At 46.1% G+C, this 18938-nt stretch overlaps 1 protein-coding gene across 1 annotated transcript in view; it reads left to right on the forward strand.

The window, feature by feature from the left end:
* G3BP2 (G3BP stress granule assembly factor 2) overlaps positions 1–18938 on the forward strand; it is a 109045-nt gene that overhangs the window by 34573 nt on the left and 55534 nt on the right. Inside the window, exons 2-4 of the mRNA XM_088448896.1 lie at positions 1927–2045; positions 9430–9511; positions 9695–9868. Of these exons, the coding sequence (XP_088305022.1) occupies positions 1951–2045; positions 9430–9511; positions 9695–9868 (351 nt within the window). The 5' untranslated portion in view covers positions 1927–1950. The remainder of the gene's footprint in view (positions 1–1926; positions 2046–9429; positions 9512–9694; positions 9869–18938) is intronic.

Raw genomic sequence — 18938 nt, forward strand, 5'->3', positions numbered from 1 at the left:
AGATTAGCAAGGAACCAATATGAATTTGCTTTATTTTTGTGGAGTGTAATAAATGCATGAATTTCAGTCACCAAATATTAGTGTCTCGGTTCAAATTTGGTGGAGGATTTCAATTGTAAAGTCCTCTTTGGGTGAGAGGGCTGGGAGGTAGGCTCAGAGGAAATTTGAGGAAAAATTACTTCACAGAAAGGGTAGTGGATAAGTGGAATAGCCTCCCATCAGATGTGGCTGAAGCGAAGATGGCGGAACAATTTAAACACGCTTGGGATAGGCATAAGAATATCCTTAAGAGAAACGTAAGGAGCAAGGGTTGAGGTTGCCAATAGGATGGGCAACTAGACTAGATGGGCCAAGTGGTTCTTATCTGCCATCAAATTCTAAGTTTCTATACTTTGAATGGATGAAAAAGAAAATCTTACTTTATTTCAGAACAAAAAAAAATCGCCGTGTGAAAAATGTCTATTGACCATTATTAATGAAACATCTATATTGCCCTTTTGTAACCGTTTTTCTGAAATTCGTATTGATCTGCTGTGTCTTGTGGGTTATTAAGTCGATGGAAGAACATGATTTTGTTTAGATATAAATGAGATTCACGAGTATTAATGGAGACCTTCCCTATCTAGTGAAAGTGGTAAGAGGATACATTTTATTTTTCTAGCCTCTAAGGGCCTTAATTTTTGAATATTGGTGATGGTGACGAAGTTCTGACAAAAGTTCAGTGTTCTGGGCAAAACATTTTGCCAGACAGCTCAAGTGACCTCAAGAACTTGATTAAAATTTTATTTTATATATTCTCCTCTTCTTTTTAGAGGTCCAGTTGTCTTCAGCTTTTTCATAATCAAAGTCTGTTGCATCTGGTTCTTAGTGAAATCGGCTTGAGATTATTTAGGGGCCTATTCACGGGAGACGTGGCCATGTCCCCTTTGGATACAAATCCTTTTTTAAACAGTGCCCAGAAACTACCCAATAATTGCTTTTAGGGCACAGATAATTTAAACAGTGCCCAGATACTGCATGTTGCACAGGAGGGTGTCCACAGTTACAAACAGGTGGCCAGAAACGCAGAGTGTATGCAGGAGGACCACTCTTTTCACTGTTCGCCGGCAACTGTAAGTCACTGTTCCCGCTGGCAACCGTGGCACCCTTCCTCTTATACATTGGGAGGGAGGGATCCTATCTGCCCTCCCGTCTTGAAGCAGTCAGCCACTATGACGCAGGATTTTCGGGCGCAGCACAGTGGCGGGCGGCAGGGCTCAGTGCAGCGCAACTTTTGGGCACGTCACTGTGAAGGGTGGCAGGGGATTTTTATCAGACGGACTGCCAGACAAAGCGTGGGGAGAACTCTGCAAGTTATGTTAGACTGCACCACCAGTGTAGCTAAAAGCATTCAAATGTGCAATAGTGCGATATGCAGACTGCAGCCTCCTGAGCACATTTTATTTTTTGCAGGTGGTAGAATTTTGCAGACAAAACAGGATTATATATACGAACACTGCACTAAAACCATAGCTAGATTTGTTTTCATTGTCTTGTCTGTACTCGACCAGTAATAGCTGATTGCACTTCTATTTTTTTTTTCTCCCTCTGCTAGCTAATATTTGTTTATAAGAGTAGCCTCCAATATTTGTTTTTACAGCATGTATATTTTCTTGTGTTTTTTCAGTAGAGCTTTCCCAACCAACAGGACAGTTTAAGCTTTTCACGTGTTGGCTCCTTTTACTGTGCACCACTGTGGGAGTGGAAGGTGAAAGTAGCGTTGTTGTTCATGCATTTCTGTGCTGTTCTCACAGCACATCACGGGCTTAAGTATCTGTTACTAAACTGAAAAATATTATTGCTGCAAACTGTAATATTCTGTCCAGATGTTTGTCTTCATATCTTGCTTTATAGAATAATAAAACAATAAAAATTTATTAATTGCAGCATATCACTTCCTGTACCAAAGAAATGGTGATGGAGAAGCCAAGTCCCCTGCTTGTAGGGCGGGAGTTCGTCAGACAATACTACACGCTTCTAAATAAAGCACCAGACTTTTTGCACAGGTACAGGATTGTTTATATTCAAATAACAAACATAAGTCGATGTAATCGATGCTTGCTCTGAATAAGATATACTAATTTATTAAAATGCTTGTCACTACCTCTTTACTGGACATTTCGCAAAGGTTGCTTTTTTCTTTTTGGAGGGTAATCAGTTGAACAATATGTGCTGCTGTGCACATTGGCCATATACAGTAGTTCCAACTGTAAGTTTTCCCTTGTTATCTCTACGGGCTGCCAAGTAAACTTGTGATGCCAGCAGGCGTGATGTGCCGTTCCGGATCAGCGCATCATGTTCAGTTGAATTCCACCTTAGAATCTAGGAGACAAGCAACTTGTAAACCTTTTTTTAATATGGTATCTAATTGTGAGCCATACACACATTCCCATCCCTCTTTAAACAACACTCACCCCTCTTGCAGACGTTACAGCCCCTAAAATATCACCCCCTCTTTCACATTCAAATTTTTATTGCCCCATCCTCAATACCATTCTTAGCCAAAACCTCCCCCCCTCCCCCCCACACGTATCTCAGCAGCATCACTATGCACTCCATTCCATTCTCTCCCTATTGTCATTCTTCACAAATAATCCAACTCGACACACTTTTATTGCTATCACAACCATCAATAATTCCATGGCCCTTTATCATTAGCCACTCCCTCTGCACACAGTGTCACTCTGCTCCTATATGTTATCTTGGAGGGGAACTGATCACACACACACACATCAGTTTCCTTCTGACTACTTCTGTACCACTGTGGAGCATGGGTCCTTTTATCAGACAGATGTGTGACCATAGTAAGTTTAAATCTGGTTCTCCAAATTGCAGGGACATGTGCACTGCATGATGAGGTGTCCATTAGATACTGGTAACACCAGTAAGAGCAGAGAATTTGTGTTCTCCACTGCTGTGTACACTAGGCCTACGTTGAGTGCAGCGACACAGCGGCAATTGGAGAAGGACATCTGTTCGGATTCAACCATGGCACAGCTTTCAGGGAGTTGGCACCATGGCTCTGGGTTTGTTGAGCCCTGGTATAATTTATTTCTTCTTCAGGGTCCATAGGCTCCACAGGGAGGCCTTCGGGTGTAGGTGATGGGAACTAATCCGGGCACCACGCAGTTAAAGCTTTAGCTACCAGGATGCACTGGGTCCACTCTCCCTGTACCCCGCCCCCGAGCCAGACACACCTCCATTTTAGTTGGTGCCCGGCCGGAGCTGGTTCACTGTTAACACAGGGGGCTGCTTAAGGGCAATCCCAAAAGCTACTTTTATGGTTTTTGTTTTTACTAACCTCAGAACGCGTAGCAATAGACTGTCCATAGGACGTATGCGCTGCCGCTCCGTCACCCTGCCGGCGCTACGACGCCAGTACATATCTGGGGACAGGTAAGGCAGGTCTGTATTGGCGGTCATACCTCCTGTCTCGGGACAGACCGGAGGTGCTGAGTGTTGACGCAGGCCTTCCATACCCTGCGCTCCACTAGACCACCAGGGATGATATTGGTGTGGGAACCAGCGTTCCAGGGGTTAATTGTCAGCCAGAGGGGACTGCTTCCCAGTTTTAGCGGCTCCTCTCAGTCTAGCGCGCTTTTCCACTGCGATCTGGCTTTGCTGAGCTGTTTCCTCCTGTGGCCATGTCCCCTCTGAGGTCTCTGATGGCCGATTTCTTGGATGGTGCACTCGCAGATCAAAACAGCACGTGGTCCAGTCCCCCCCCTGCCTACCTCTCCCTTGGGTTGAGGTATACAGCACTATAGCCTCCCCAGACACTGAATCTGGGCAGTTGAATATGGTGCCAATATGCAGTGTGTGTATATGTTTGTATGTATATATATATATATATATATATATGTGTGTATTGTACGTATTTTATTTCTGCATTGTATGTGACATGCTAGCGCTGACTGTCTTTTTTCCTAACTGTCACTTTATATCTGTCCCTTTACTATCTGCCCTACTACCGGTGTAGTTAAGGTGGTTCTTCGACCAAACATATATAGTTGATAATATTTGTGAAGTCTGTCGCATACAGTTGTCTGCTGCACTGTCATATTTTGGCAATAGGTTCCTGCAGCTTGCGTAAGCGTAAGACAGGACCAGTATATTGCTTCCTGTTAGTATCCATATATACTAGTGGTTGCTTTGTACACTGGGCCTAATTCAGACCCGCTCGCAAGCGGGTCGATGTTGGGCCAGTGCGCATGCGTACGACGGAGGTGGCTCCGTCGTGCGCATGCGCGAGACCTGGATAGCGACGGGCAAGCCGTCGCTCCGGGTCTTGCTGTCGATGGTGAGTGACAGCATGCCCCCTTTGGTGGGCGTACCGGGGGCGTGGCTGCCCAGATGGAGGCGTTCCCATGGGAACGCCTAGTAAGTGGGAGTGCTCTCGGCTCTAAAATTAGGAAGGACGGCCCTGATTCAGAGCGAGCGCTCTGTCTGAGCGTCTGCCTCTGAATCAGGGCCACAGTGCGCTACTGTGCGTCATTTACCCTGCAGACATGTCTGGCACTGGTAATGGACACATGCCTGTGCTGTCGCAAACGATATACTGCGGTTTTGAGGAGGATGTGGTTCGGGATGGGTTTTGTATGAGATGTTGTTATAACTCTCCATGTGCCCCGAACCCCCCCAACATCAGTACAGGAAGCCCCCTTGGGCATTTTTTTCTCAGATGCTGGCCTCTATCGTGGTCCTGGTTCCTCCTATGGGGGTACCACAACAGCTCGTCGCTCACTCATAGGGACTTCCACTGATTGTGCAGACCCCTCCTGAACCACAGCAGGCAGTCATTCTCACAGTGGGATTATTACAAGGTGGTCCTCAGTGTTCTTCCCAGAATTTTTTTCCAGCTGGGTGGCATAAAAAAAAGTAGCCGGGTGGGGGCATTTGCAATTATGCGTGCGCCGGGAAAAGGGGTAACTCACTTACCAATCCAGCCCAACAGGTCTCTGGCTGCTCCCCCACTGGTTCTCAGTCAAAGTGCCCACTATGCAGTGCCCCCTGTATTTGAGCCCTTTATACAGTGCCCCCTGTTGTTTAGCTTTGCCCTTATGCAGTGCCCCCAGGCTGAAGTAGTGCCACCGGACTGTTCCCTTAAGTTGTGCCCCCAGGCTTAATAGTTCCCCCAGGCTGGCCCCTTATGCAGTGCCTGCAGGTTTAAATAGTGTCCCTTATGCAGTGCCCCCAGGCTCGCCCCTTATGCAGTGCCCCCAGGTTTAAATAGTGTCCCTTATGCAGTGTCCCCAGGCTGGTCACTTATGCAGTGCCCCGTAGGCAGTGCCCCCAGACTCGCCCTGGTCCCAGCCCAGAACTTACCTTTACTTGCTTGCAGCTCGTGCTCCCACTCCTGTTGCCTCGCGCTGACTGGATCTAACTAGATCCAGCAGGCGCGCGGGGCAGGCTCCTCATGTCGCTGGTGACGTCATGACGTCACCCGCACAGTGCATCACTGGGACCGCTTGCCTCTGAAGCGATCGGAGGCTTCTTTAGCCTCCGTTCACTTCAGAGGCCAGCGTTCCACAGCAGGGGTCGGCGGGGGAAAGTGCCGGGCGGCAGGCTGTTTCTGCCATGCGATGCGCCCGCAGAAAACAGCCTGGGGAGAACACTGGTCCTCCACCATGGGTGGATGTTTTCTCTACCTCAGTACAGAGTCTGCAACATGGTCTGAATGGCATAGAGATAGTAGCCAGAGTGAGAAACCTGTAAGACCAGCTAAGCGTCCTGTGTTGTCTCAATCCACACAGCTATCAGAATCTGAGCTGTCATCTGATGACGGAGAGGTGGCTGATGCCTCTAACGCTGACTCCTCTCAGCAAGAGGCGGAGCCCAAGTCCGGAAGTAATATTCCTGCCTTGGTGCGTGCGATCAGGTCCGCATTGCTAATAGAGGATGACGAATCGGCCCCTAAATCCAAACACCCTGTGTTTAAGCAGATAAAGGTGTCTTCGGCAGTATTACCTCTATAAGATCAGCGTGTGGATCACATGGCTGAGGCCTGGTAAGAGGCATCAACCTCAGAAACATTTGACCTCATGTTACCCGTTTCCTGAGGCTCATTGTAAGAAGTGGGAATCACCCCTGCGGTGGATTTGCACGTTACATGATTGATTAAGAGCAAAGTTACTTCCGTCTCTTCCTTAAAGGATCCTATATATAGGAAGGTGGAAACTTGCCTTAAGTCTGTATACTCTTTCAGGAGCTGTTGCCCGACCGTCCATGGCTATCTCCTGGGTAGCTAAGGCTATAGAGAGTTGGGCTGATATACTTGAGGACTCCTTGGAAGTTCCAGACAATCAGATGTCACTGGTCGGCCATATTAGTGATGCTGCTGCATATATCGTGAGACCACTCTGGATGCTAGTTTACTGACATCTAGGGTCTCTGCTGCGGCCGTGTTTGCTTGTCTTCCCCTGTCGCTACGCTATTGGAGCACGGGTGCCGATTCTAAGAAAGGCCTGGAGGCCTTACTCTATAACGGGGAGATTTTGTTTGGCCCAGACCTGGACAAGATTGTTGACATGAAGGCCAAATCCAAATCTGCATTTCTGCCCTCAGCATCTGCTCCTGCAAAGTCTCGAACCTCATCCTTTAGTACCCAAGGAAAATCCAAAGGGCGGTACGCTGCCAAGAAGACTGCCAAGTGTAAGAAACAGGCCTGGAGCTCAAGATGCCCGACATCCAAACAGAAGGATAAACCCGCAACCTGACTGGGCGGGCCTCCCTTTGGGGGACCCCAGAGTGGGAGGCCGACTTCTTCAGTTCGCCCAGTACTGGGGTCAAAATGCCAAGTATACTTTGGAAAGAGAAGTGGTCTCTCGGGGTACTCCCTCTCATTCCTTCGAAGGCCTTCCCACCGGCTTTTCTGCACAGGCACTCCTTCAGACAAAACCAAGGCCTTGCAGAGCCAGAAAGCCATACAGTCCTTGTTGCAGGTAGGGGTAATTGTACCAGTTCCGCTATCTCAACGAAGGGAATGGTTGCTATTCTACTTTTTTTCTGGTTCAGATACCGAATGGGTCTTATTGGCCTTTCCTCTGAACAAGTTCCTTAAGGTGCCCAGGTTCAGGATGGAAACCTTACGATCATCATACTGGCTATTGAACCTAGGGATTAAATGGTATCGCTGGACATTCATTATGCATACCTTCATGTTTCCAGAACGCCTTCTCACTAGTGTTATCTGTGGTTTGCTATACTGCAACTGAATCAGCGTGTTTGACCGCCGGATGTGAGCCCAGGGGTTCAAATCCCTACGCTGGCAGCCCGATGGAGGAGATCCTGACAGCGGAAGTAAGTTTACTATTCCTAACCCACCTTTAAGGGTGCCAAGCGCAATGGAATATGTCCCGGCCATTTCGGCAGTGTTCATTCTCAATTAGGAAGCAGACTTCCTCAGCCGTCACGACATGCATCCAGGGGAATGATCTCTACACCAAGAGGTGTTTCAACTCCTAGTGGACAAATAGGGTCTCCCAGAGGTGGACCTCATGGCACAATCACAAGTTACCAGTGTACGGATCCAGAACAAGAGATGCCGAGGCAAGCCTGGTGGATGCTGTCAGTAAAATGGACTTTCCAGTTTGTGTACCTATTTCCTCCAGTCTCTCTGCTTCCTCGAGTTCTTCGGACGTTCAAGCAAGACAGAGGCACTGTCCTGCTGGTTGCTCCAGCTTGCCCATACGTCATTGGTACTCAGATGTTCGTAGTCTCTCCATCGACACTCCGTATCTGCTGCCTCAACATCCGGACCTGTTGTCTCAGGGTCCTTGCCTTTACCTGAACCTGGATCGTCTTAGACGGCATGGCTCTTGAGACATCCTGCTAAGGTCCAAAGGATTCTCTATCTCTGTCATCAACACGATGCTTAGAGCGCGTAAGCCTGCCTCCACCAGGATCTACCACAGTGTGGCTTCATTGTTTCCAGTGGTGTCGTACTAGAGTTTACGACCCTCAGGTGTTTCGGATTTCCAGAATTCTGGCATTCCTTCAAGCTGGATTGGACCTCTGTTTACGCCTGTCCTAGTTGAAAGTGCATGTGTCTGCCCTGTCAGTGTGTTTCCAGCGTAGAATTGCTCCGCTTCTGGATATCCACACCTTCCTCCAGGGTGTCCTCCAGATTCAACCTCCCTTTGTCCCACCAGTGGCTCCATGGGATTTGGCAGTAGTTCTTCGGGCCCTCCAGGGTCCTCCCATTTGAACCACCAGATTCAGTGGATCTTAAGTGGTTAACAGCAAAGACTCTTTTCCTTCTGGCTGTTGCTTCAGCAAGAAGGGTGTCAGAATTGGGAGCACTCTCCTGTCATCCTCCTCTTCTGATATTTCACCAGGGCAGGGCGGTGCTTCGCACTCGCCTGGAGTTCCTTCCTATGGTTGTTTGTTTATAGTTTCCATATTAATCAGGAAATTATAGTACCAGCCTTTCTGTCTCCAGCTCTCTCGGCAGGAGAGGCCTCATTGGATGTGGTTTGCGCCCTCAGGATTTATGTGGACAGTACTCCTTGTTTCTGCTCTATGGATTTTGCAAGAGGGGAGGGCCAGCCAATAAGCAAACATTGGCTAGATGGCTTTGTATGACTATCTCAGAAGCTTGCAGGCAGGCCTGCTTGTTCAGTCTTCTGTTAAGGCTCATTCTACTGTCTGTGGGTCCCTCGTGGGCAGCTCGCCATGGCGCCTCAGCTATTCAGCTTTGTAAGGCTACATGTGGTCTTCTATCCAGACCTTTCTAAGGTTCTATGCATTTGATACCTTCGCCTCTCAGGATGCTTCCTTTGGACGCCGGAATCTCCCCCCAGCTAAGGAGCATCTCCACCCTTAAAAGGACTGCTTTGGGACATCCCCAAGGTCTCCCTGTGGAGCCTATGGACCCTGAAGAAGAAAGTTATGGTAAGAACTTTTTGTTAACTTTCTTCGAAGTCCACAGGGCACCCGCCCTGATGGACCTGACTTCATATGGGCGTTTTTGCTGGTCATCTGTTTCCAGTCTCCTTTTCTGTGAGTGTTTCTTGTGTACCAGTCTTCCTTCTCTCTTATCCTTCTTCGGCCTTTGGCGTATTACCAACTGAGGTGCCTCTTGCTTGGGGGCGGGTTATAGGGAGAGTGGACCCAGTGCATCCTGGGAGCTAAAGCTTTAACTTCGTGGTGCCTGGATTGGTTCCCATCACCTACACCCCAAGGTCTCCCTATGGACTTCGAAGAAAGTTAACAAAGGTAAGTTCTTACCATAACTCTAATTTTTGCCATACTGCAAAATTATAGTTACTCCACAAAGTTAGCACCTTAATTCTCCAGTAAAGATTAAACAATATTAGTTTTATTTTTTTATTGATCTGTTGTGTTTGGATGTACTTTATATACACAATTTTGCTCTGGTTTCTGCCACAGGTTTTATGGAAGGAATTCTTCTTATGTGCATGGGGGACTGGATCCAAGTGGAAAACCCCAAGAAGCTGTGTATGGTCAGGCGGTATGTCCCAACTTAAAAATGTATTTTTTAGTCCGTTAATTTTTTTTATTTTTTTTAAGCTTTTACTTTTAAGAAATGTAAATGATGCTAAATGTTTTTTGTGTAATTTTTATCAGTTATTTTAAATCGAACTAAAAGTTTTTTTGCAAGGTTTTAAAAAAAAATAAATTTTTTTTCTTGCAGGAGATTCATAAGAAGGTGATGTCCCTTCAGTTCAGTGAATGTCGCACCAAAATTCGACATGTAGATGCACATGCTACATTGAGTGACGGAGTAGTTGTCCAAGTCATGGGTGAACTTTCCAATAATGGCCAGCCAATGAGAAAGTTCATGCAGACCTTTGTTCTTGCTCCAGAAGTAAGGGACTTTTTGATGTAATAAAAATTAATGTTTAAGTATAACTAAAACTAAATATATTTTTTTGATGTAGCAGTTCTGCTTTTCCTGAGGTGGGTGGGGCTGCGTTCAGGCCCCATTCAACTCTTCCCAGTCTGACAACTCTCAGCGCAGGAGTTAGGCTGGGTACACACCTAAAGATTTTCTGTCCAACCATCCAACTAGTTGGAATGAAAATCTGGTAGGGTATGAAAACAAATAGCTCCCAAACGCCAGAAAATGGACAAAAACTGTTTGAACAAATTGTTTAGATCAAACATTTAAAAAACTTGTCTGAACGACCATTTTCATCTGTTTTCTGGCATTTAGGAGCAAGTTGCTGATCATCAGTTATTCCCATATGTTACCAGATTTTCATTCCAGCCAATCAACTAGTTGGATGGTTGGACAGAAAATCTTTACGTGTGTATACAACCTTAATCTGTCTTCCATGTCAGCTGAGTGTCATCTTTAGCTACCCAGATTATGTACTTGGGGCTAATTTCTGCTGCAGACCCATGCAAGGGTGCTGTCCAATTTTCACCTCTGTCTCTGTTATAATTGTCTTAATGTGGAGGGCTAATGTGGTGAGCTGCACACCAAGATTCATAGATTCTCTGGTCATTTTTGTTACTGGAATTATTTGCAGTACATTACTAATTGGGGAACATTGAATTCAAGATAGCAACCGTTGGCATAAAAGGCTTATGTGGTGAAGAGCCCGTAGAAGTACCAGTATATAGGGGGTGTGTCCTTGGTGACTCTTTGCTGTAGTCAATAGGACAACCAATCCTTTTGTTTTTTCTCCCTTAGCGCAAATTAAAAAAAATAAAAAATGTTGTCCATGTCTGGTGAGGTAGGTTTTCATAATAAAATGTTCTAACATTGGTAGGGTACTCTGACTCTGTGATGGAGACTTGTACATGTGCTAAATAACTTTAAATTGCCAAGCTGGATAAAATTAAATTGTATAGACTCAGAAACAAAACACAAGTTAGTTGGTTCTGTACGGGCATCAAATGAGAAAACTGGGAAACAGATTTTTATTAAAGATAACTTTTTGGGCCGAATTCAATTACTTGTAGATCCCAGGTTAAGTGTCCAGGACTATTCAATTACAACCCATGGTAAGACTGTAGTCTGCACTTACTGTAGATTTCAGTTCACACTTCAGGAGGTATAAACAAAAATCAACGTTAAGCAGGCCCTTCGGGACTTCCCGCGAGTGGTAAACCTATAGCTCGTTCATTTATCCCAGAAACTATGGTTTACCTCTTGTGAAAACAGGCTGATAATTGAATAGCTGTGTGTTCAACCCAGGAGCTACAGCTGTGTCCTGTGGTTAATTGAATCCTCCCCCCCCCCCATAATTTTGTGTATATATAAAAAAAAAAATCTGACACCTATCAAAACTTCCCTTACATTCTTGGTTAAAAAATGTTTTTCTTCTTCAGGGTCCACAGGAAGACATTGGGGGGGTAGGTGGGACTTGGAGGACTGGGCACCAACTGCAAAGCTTTCTCCTATGCCCCGCCCACAGCCTGAGTGCAAATCAGTTTCGTTGGTGTCCAGCAGGAGCTGGACCACCATTATAACAAAGCAGCCCAAGCTTTAATTTTATGATTTCATTTACTGTCTATTTTTTACCAAACGAACGAGCAGTGACCCGCGTCTTAGTGCAGTCTTGCTTCCGGTCTCAGGAGACAGACCGGAGGCGCTAATGTGGACACTGGCTCGCCCACTAGACCACTGGGGCATAACGATACCGGCATAGAGGCATATTATAAAGGCCAGAGGACCCAGTGGTTAACCGCTCTCCCTGCAGCCCCTCCCCCAGCTCAGGGCGCCATTCCACTGCAGTCTTGGTGTTCCCTGAGCTGCTACTCCCTCACCCTCCGCCCCCTCAGATGCGTGGCATCCATTGTAGGCAAGCAGGTCTCCTGTAAATGCTGGGTCCAGTCTCCCTGTATACCTCTCACATGGGCCAATATATACAGCGCTATAACCTACCAGCCACTGTGGTCTGTGTAGTTGATTATAGTGCCCACTGCAGACATGTAATGTGTTTTTCTGCGTTTGTATGTGACTTGTGCTAGCGCTAAGCTCTATTTTCTATAGTCAGTTTATACCTGTCCCTTTTCTTCTTCAGGGTCCATAGGGATTCTACAGGGATACCATGGGGGTAATGTGGTTGGAGAGATCCAGGCACCAAACAGTTGAAGCTTTCAGCTCCCATGATGCACTGGGTTGTCCTCCATATATACCCCACCCCTAGCCACAGGCCTTCAGTTGTTCGTTTGGTGTTCTCAGGATCAAGACGCACCTGTGTAACTGCTTTGGCAGTCCTAAGATTTTTATTATGTTTTTTTTTTTATTATGTTTGAGTCAGCAGTACTCAGCGTCTGTATTAAGACGCAGATAATGTGACTCCATCTACCAAAACACCCGTAATTGTGCTGGTGTTTTCGACGGGTCTCTGCTTAGCTTGCTAGCAGCGATGCTGAAACCTGGACTGCAACTGCTCGCACGAAGATGACAGGTAAGGCGATTCCTTGCTTATGAGAAATCGCACGCGGTAGTCCTTGCTTCTGGTGTCAGAGACGCACCAGAAGCCACTCCAGTCAGGACCTGGGATTGTCTGTGTTCTCGCTACACCATCGGGGCCTTATTGTCTGACGCCGGGGATCGGCAGCATCGCTATCTGCTGCCATGAGGCCAGCGTAGCCTGCTGGATGATGCAGCTTAGGGGATGTAGGCGCTCCTCCCCCTACCCATACGCAGCCTTCAATAAGGTTTTGCGCATCTGGGTCGCTCCTTCCAAGTATATTTAAGACGCTCACAGCCTACATATCGATGCGCTACTGTTTGGGTCAGTCTCCACGTATACCTCTCCCGTGGTTATGGTATACAGTGCTCTATATCCTACCATGCCTTGGTTTGAGTAGTTGATTTAGAGTATATTGCGATTATTTACATATGCATTGTATGTGACTGTTTGCTAGCTGCTGTATTGATATTGTTCTTTATTTCTGACTATCAGTTATAACTATCACTGTGTTTTCTCTCCATCCCTCTGGGGTGGGGTTTTTCCTCTGGGAACTTCACATTTAAATTGAATTTGTGAAGGCTGTCACATTGCATTTGTTTTGTTGCCTTTACTTTAAAAAATGTCAAAGGATAAAGGTAAACAGGACACAGGCTTATGTGCTGATGTCATGTAAAGCTACGTCAGTCCAATATATATAATAGCTCCATATAACCAGGATGTGTGGGGGTTAAATTATACTTCACTTTTTCTTGTAAAGACTGAGCTGCCCATCCCCCTCTCCTAATTAATTGGAGATGCTCAGCTGAAATTGATCATGGAAGTGTTTTTCTGAAGGGAGATTTAGGCTCTCTGAGTATACCTTTCTCCTGGGACCAAGGTATATAGCACTGGAATCCTACCAACTTTTTTACTTGTATAGTTGATTCAGTGCTGAATTGTAAATATATTTGTATGCATTGTGTTTATATCCTATCAATGTGATTGCAATTTAGTGCCCATTTGAAAATCTATTTATATGCATGTAGATTCTACCAAATGTATGTGTTTAAGTAGTTTGATTTTAGTGCCATTTGCAAATATATTATAAGCATTTTTTTTTTTTTTAGACTTATGCTGTTTAAAAAAAAAAAAAAAAAATCAAAGGAAAAATTTTGTTTTCTCATTGTGTTTTCCTAACCCCCAACTACCTGGTGTATAGGGGTTAGAGAATACTTCACATTTGTTTTGATCTGTGAAGGAGGTCACATTGCATTGTTAGCCCTACACTTGTAGTGTTAACTCTAGCTCCGGCGGCAGGCAGGGCGCCGGAGCTAGTGAGGGCAACCTTATGCGCGCGCCCCCGAAAAGGGGGCGTGGTCATGAAAAGGGGGCGTGTCTGAGACGCGTCCCCTTTTCATCATACTTGGGGGCGTGCCCGGCGCTTACGGACATGCCGGGCAGCCCCCAAGCGCTGCAGAAAGGGAGAATAGATGCCGGGCGCATGCGCCCAGCGTCTATTCTCCGTCGGTGACCGGGATGTCACCGCGACACCGCATGTTCCTCCACCCGCTGGACACTGCGTCCCGCGGGTGAGAACGGCAACCGCAGGCTGTGAGGGCAGGGCGCTTTTTGCCCTCCTCCTGGAGGGCAGGGTGCTTTTTGCCCTCCAGAAGGAGGGCAGGGCGCCGCGCCCCGCTAAAACAGCCTAGCGGGAACGCTAACTTGGTTGCTTGCAAGTATTTTCCATGTCTCAGGACATGGGTAAACATGAGACTGTTGTCCCTGTGCTGGTTTCATGTAAATCCTGTGCAGTAGGCCTCTCAGGATTTCATTCAGGATTGACCTGTGTATTGTTGGTTATACACCACAACAGTCCACCTTGCCAGTACCTGGTAAGGGGTTACCTTGAATATCCTCCTGGTCTCAGGTGATGACGCAGTTAGTGGACCGCTTATCAGCCCTCATACTGCCTCCCACTTTGGATTATCCACAGTGATTACAGCCTGTTATGTTTCCTCTTCCCATGCATCCTTCCTGGATGGAGGGTTATGCCCACTCAGTTCAGAATTAGATTTTTAGTATATACCGATCTGCAGATGTTACACACCCTGGTTTCAGATTCTGATATATCATCTGAGGAGGCAGAGGATACACAGTTTTCTCCCTCCGGGTCAATCTCTGATAGGAGGAGCGTCATTCATCATTGGATGTTGCTTTCTAGTAAGTGCGGTTAATTCAATCCTCATTACAGAAGATGAAGTACCAGCTCCTAAGCCTAATAAACTCTGTGTTTAGACACTAGAAGGTAATTTAGGCTGTATTCCCTCAATCTGAACAGCTCACTGATGTTAGGGGCGAAGCATGGAACACTCCAGGTAAACTCTTCCAGATTCCGAAAAGACTGTCTTTTTACCCTCTAACTAAGGGAGAGGGCATTCGGTTGGAAAACCCCCTCCCTATTGGGGATTCACATGTGACCCCTTCCTAAAGGCTTCCTCCCCAGAAGGTTGTTTGCACAACTCCCCCATCAGATTCTAAATTAAGTGGTGATAATCCCAGTTCCTTTAGCCAACAAGGAAGAGGTTATTATTCAAAGAAGTTTTTGATTCAATAGCCAAATGGGTCTTATTGCTCTATTCTAAATCTGAAATCTCTCAACCGGTTCATCCATGTGCCCAAGTTCCGTGTGGGGACCCTGTGGTCAATTATGCTGGCAATGGAGCCTGTGGATTTTATGATTCCCTGGACATACAGGATTGCACTATTCCACCAAGGGTTTCTGAGTGTTGCAGTTCTTCAGCAACATTACCGTTGTCCTTTGGTCTGTCCACAGGTTGTTTACAAAGACGACAAGGATTCAGGATACTGCCATACTTGGGACGACCTCCTGATATTGGTATAGTTTTTGGAGGTTTTACAACATCATCTCCAGCTGATCATTGTCTGTCTACAGGAGCAGAGTTAAGATGGTCATCCACTATACAATTTTCTGTCCGATATCTGTCCAAACTGGCTGGTTGGAATGAAAACCTGGTAATGTATGGGAGCAAATGACAGTCGACCATTTGCTCACAAACACTGGAAAATAGCCAAAAATTGTCCAGGCAAATTGGTTAAAACACACAAATTTAACCAATTTGAACAATTTTTTTTGTCCTTTCTCCAGTTTTTGTGATCATATGATCGACTGTCATTTGCTCCCATACATTACCAGGTTTTCATTCCAACCAGCCAGATTGGACAGATATCTGACTGAAAATTGTATAGTCGATGCCCAGCTTTAGGGAAACTTTTTACAATTGTTCTTTCTTCCAAAGCAGATGGTACATCTCGGGGTACTACTGGATTCCCTGGCACAAAGTGCTCATTTTGGTACAGGACCTCCTTAACGGCAGGCCTGTCCAGATTCAGTTCAACAACGTGACCACAGTGGCCAACCTAATTCATCAGGGAGGCACAAGAAGTTGAGCAGCCATGAAGGAATTGGCAAACATTCTGGCTTGGGCAGAACATCATCTTCCAGCAATCTTGGAAATATTTCTCCACTGGGACCTAAACTAGGAAGCAGACTTCCTAAATCGCCAGGACTTGCACGCCGGAGAATGGGCTCTTCACCCAGATGTCTTTCAGTTCCTAATGGACAAATGGAGCTACCAGTAGTAGACCTGATGGCTTCATGTCACAATCACAAGGTACCCAGGTGTGGGTCCAGAACCAGAGACCACTCAGCCACCTTCGTGGATGCTCTAGCAGCAAGATGGGAATTAAATCTGGCATACCTATTTCCTCCAATCTCCCTCCTCCCAAGGGTCCTCAGGAAATTCAAGCAAGACGACGGCACAGTAATACGGATAGCATCTGCTTGGCCCAGACACCATTGGTTCACCGACCTTCAGAGTCTCTCCTTAGACACTCCATGGCCTCTTCCTCTATGGCCAGACCTGTTAGCACAGGGTCCCTGACTGCATCCGGACCTTCCTCGTCTATCTTTAATGGCGTGGCTCTTGAGTCTTCCATCTTAAGAGCCAAAGGTTTTACTTGCTCTATAATTCAGACCTTGCTTAGAGCACGAAAGCCTTCCTCTGCCCACATCTATTAGTTTGGCACTCCTATTTTCAATGGTGTTCCCTTGGGAAATATGACCCTACAGTGTTTAGGGTCTCACGAGTGCATGCTTTTCACCAGGCTGGATAAGGCATTGGTTCTCCCCCTGGCTACATTGAGAGTACAGGTTTCTGCACTCAGTCTGATGCCAAAGAAAGATTGCTTCTTTGCCAGATACAATTATTTTTTCAGGGAATTCTGCGAGTTCAGCCTCTTTTTGTCCCACCGGTTGCACCAGGGGATCTGTCTTTGGTTCTTAAGGGGCTACAAGCTCCCCCATTTGAACCCCTGGACTCTGTCTTCGCTGTCAACCATTTCAAGTCTACACTTTTTTTCTCCTCGCTATCTCTTCTGCACGCAGTCTCTCTGATTTGGCAACGCTCTCATCGCTCATAATTTTTTATTCACCAGGATAGAGCTGTGTCCCGTTTTTCATATGTAATGAAGAAATTGTAGTTCCAGCTTTTCAGGCTCCAGACCTTTCTGTAGGTGAAGCCTCACTGTATGTAGTTCATGCTCTTCGTATCTTGTGGAGCGTAAAAACTCTTAAAAATTCAGATGCTCTTTTTGTAATATATGATTTTCACATACGAGGATGGCCAGCTAACAAGCAGACACTGGCTTTATGGTTACGTATGACCATCTCTCAGGTGAACACACAAGCTGATCTCCATGTCCCAAGCACGGTGACAGCACATTCTACTCTGTCTGTAGGGCCATCGTGGGCATTTAGTCATGATGCCTCTGCTGAACAATTGTGCAAGGCAGCCATGTGGTCTTCTGTCCACACCTTTCTTAGGTTTTATGCCTTTGATACTTTTGCCCCTCAGGATGCTTTCTTTGGGCGACCAGTTGTTGTTTTTTGCTCAGAAGCGTCCCCCACCCTAGGGGAACTGCTTTAAGACATTCCCATGGTATCCCTGTGGAACCCTATGGACCCTGAAGAAAATTAGTTATGGTAGACTGACTTTGGTAACTTTTTCTTCTAGGTCCATAGGGCCCACAGGGCACCCACCCTGATGCACCTGGCTTCATTGGGTTATTTTTTTTCTTTCGATCACTGATTCACTCATCTTGTAAGAGTTTCTGGTGTACGATTGTTCTTCCTTCTCCTCTTTCCTCCTTCTGCCTTAAGGCTTGGTTCCGCAACTGAAGGCCTGTGGCTATGGATGGGGTATAAATGGAGGAGGACCCAGTGCATCCTGGGAGCTGAAAGCTCTAACTGGTGCATGGATCTCTCCAACCACATTACACCCATAACCCCATGGAATCCCTGTGGACCTTATGGACCTCTAAGAAAGTTATCAAGATAAGTATACCATAACTCACATTTTTTTTTGTACTATACCCTGACATACTAAGGTATTGGGGTTCATTGTACCTTACATCTGCTATTTAAGTGTGCCATTTTACACATTCTTCAAGGTGTTCATCGCACTGTATCATACTGTATATTCTATTATTGGTGTGATTGTCTGGCAGAGGAAAGAATAACAAGCAGCCTGATGCTGCTGCTCCTACTCTGATAGCTTGTAAGTCCTGCTCTGTGGGCTTAGCCACAGAGGACGTCATTCAGGATAGTCTCTGTATTGTTACACAGCCCCAGGTCCTTCAGCCCCGGTCTCTCCCTCAGGACCCAACCTGGGCTCTTTTTCACAAATGCTGGCAAAACTTGTGGACCAAGTAGCAGTCCCCGTGGTAGCTCCCCCTATGGGATGACCACAGCAGGTAGCCTCTGCAAATTACTTTGCCTCCCCCATGGATAGACGTGCTGTCTACCTCAGTACAGAGTTTTGCTAATACCTCCTATAGGGTTTCAGCAAATGCTGCAAAAAGATAAGACTTTACCTACTAAGCCTACTAAACTTACTATGATATAATTTCCCAATCCACACAGTTATCTGATTCTGAGAGATCTGGGGAGGCAGAAGACGCAGATCTCTCTCCGATTCCGTCTCAGGATCCATCCTCTAAACTAAATATACAGTACATGTTCTTGTGAGAGCTATTAAAACTATTCTACAAATAGAAGAGGATGAACCCGCTCCTTAGAAAAAACATGCACTTTTTAAGCGACAAAAGGTTGTTTTTCCAGAGTTTCTTCACTCTGACAAGTTATCGGATCACATGAGTGAAGCTTGGAATATGCCCGGTAAAAGGTTTCAAATTCCAAAATGGTTCAGTTCCTTTTACCCTCTTCCAGCTACTGATTGTACTAAATGGGTAGTTCCCCCAACGGTGGATTCTCATGTAACATGTCTGGTTAAGAATGCCACCTTGCCCATTCATACTGCAACCTCCTTGAAGTTGACGAAATGACTAGGGCGTAAAGAAACGCATTGGGTAGAAGGAAGACTGCACAATCCTCTATTGTTTGTTGCCACTCTACAGGGACCCATTAAGGAAGCCTGCACCATCCAC

Source organism: Taudactylus pleione, unplaced genomic scaffold (genome assembly GCF_031769625.1).
Source record: "Taudactylus pleione unplaced genomic scaffold, aTauple2 ptg000471l, whole genome shotgun sequence".
Taxonomy (NCBI): domain Eukaryota; kingdom Metazoa; phylum Chordata; class Amphibia; order Anura; family Myobatrachidae; genus Taudactylus; species Taudactylus pleione.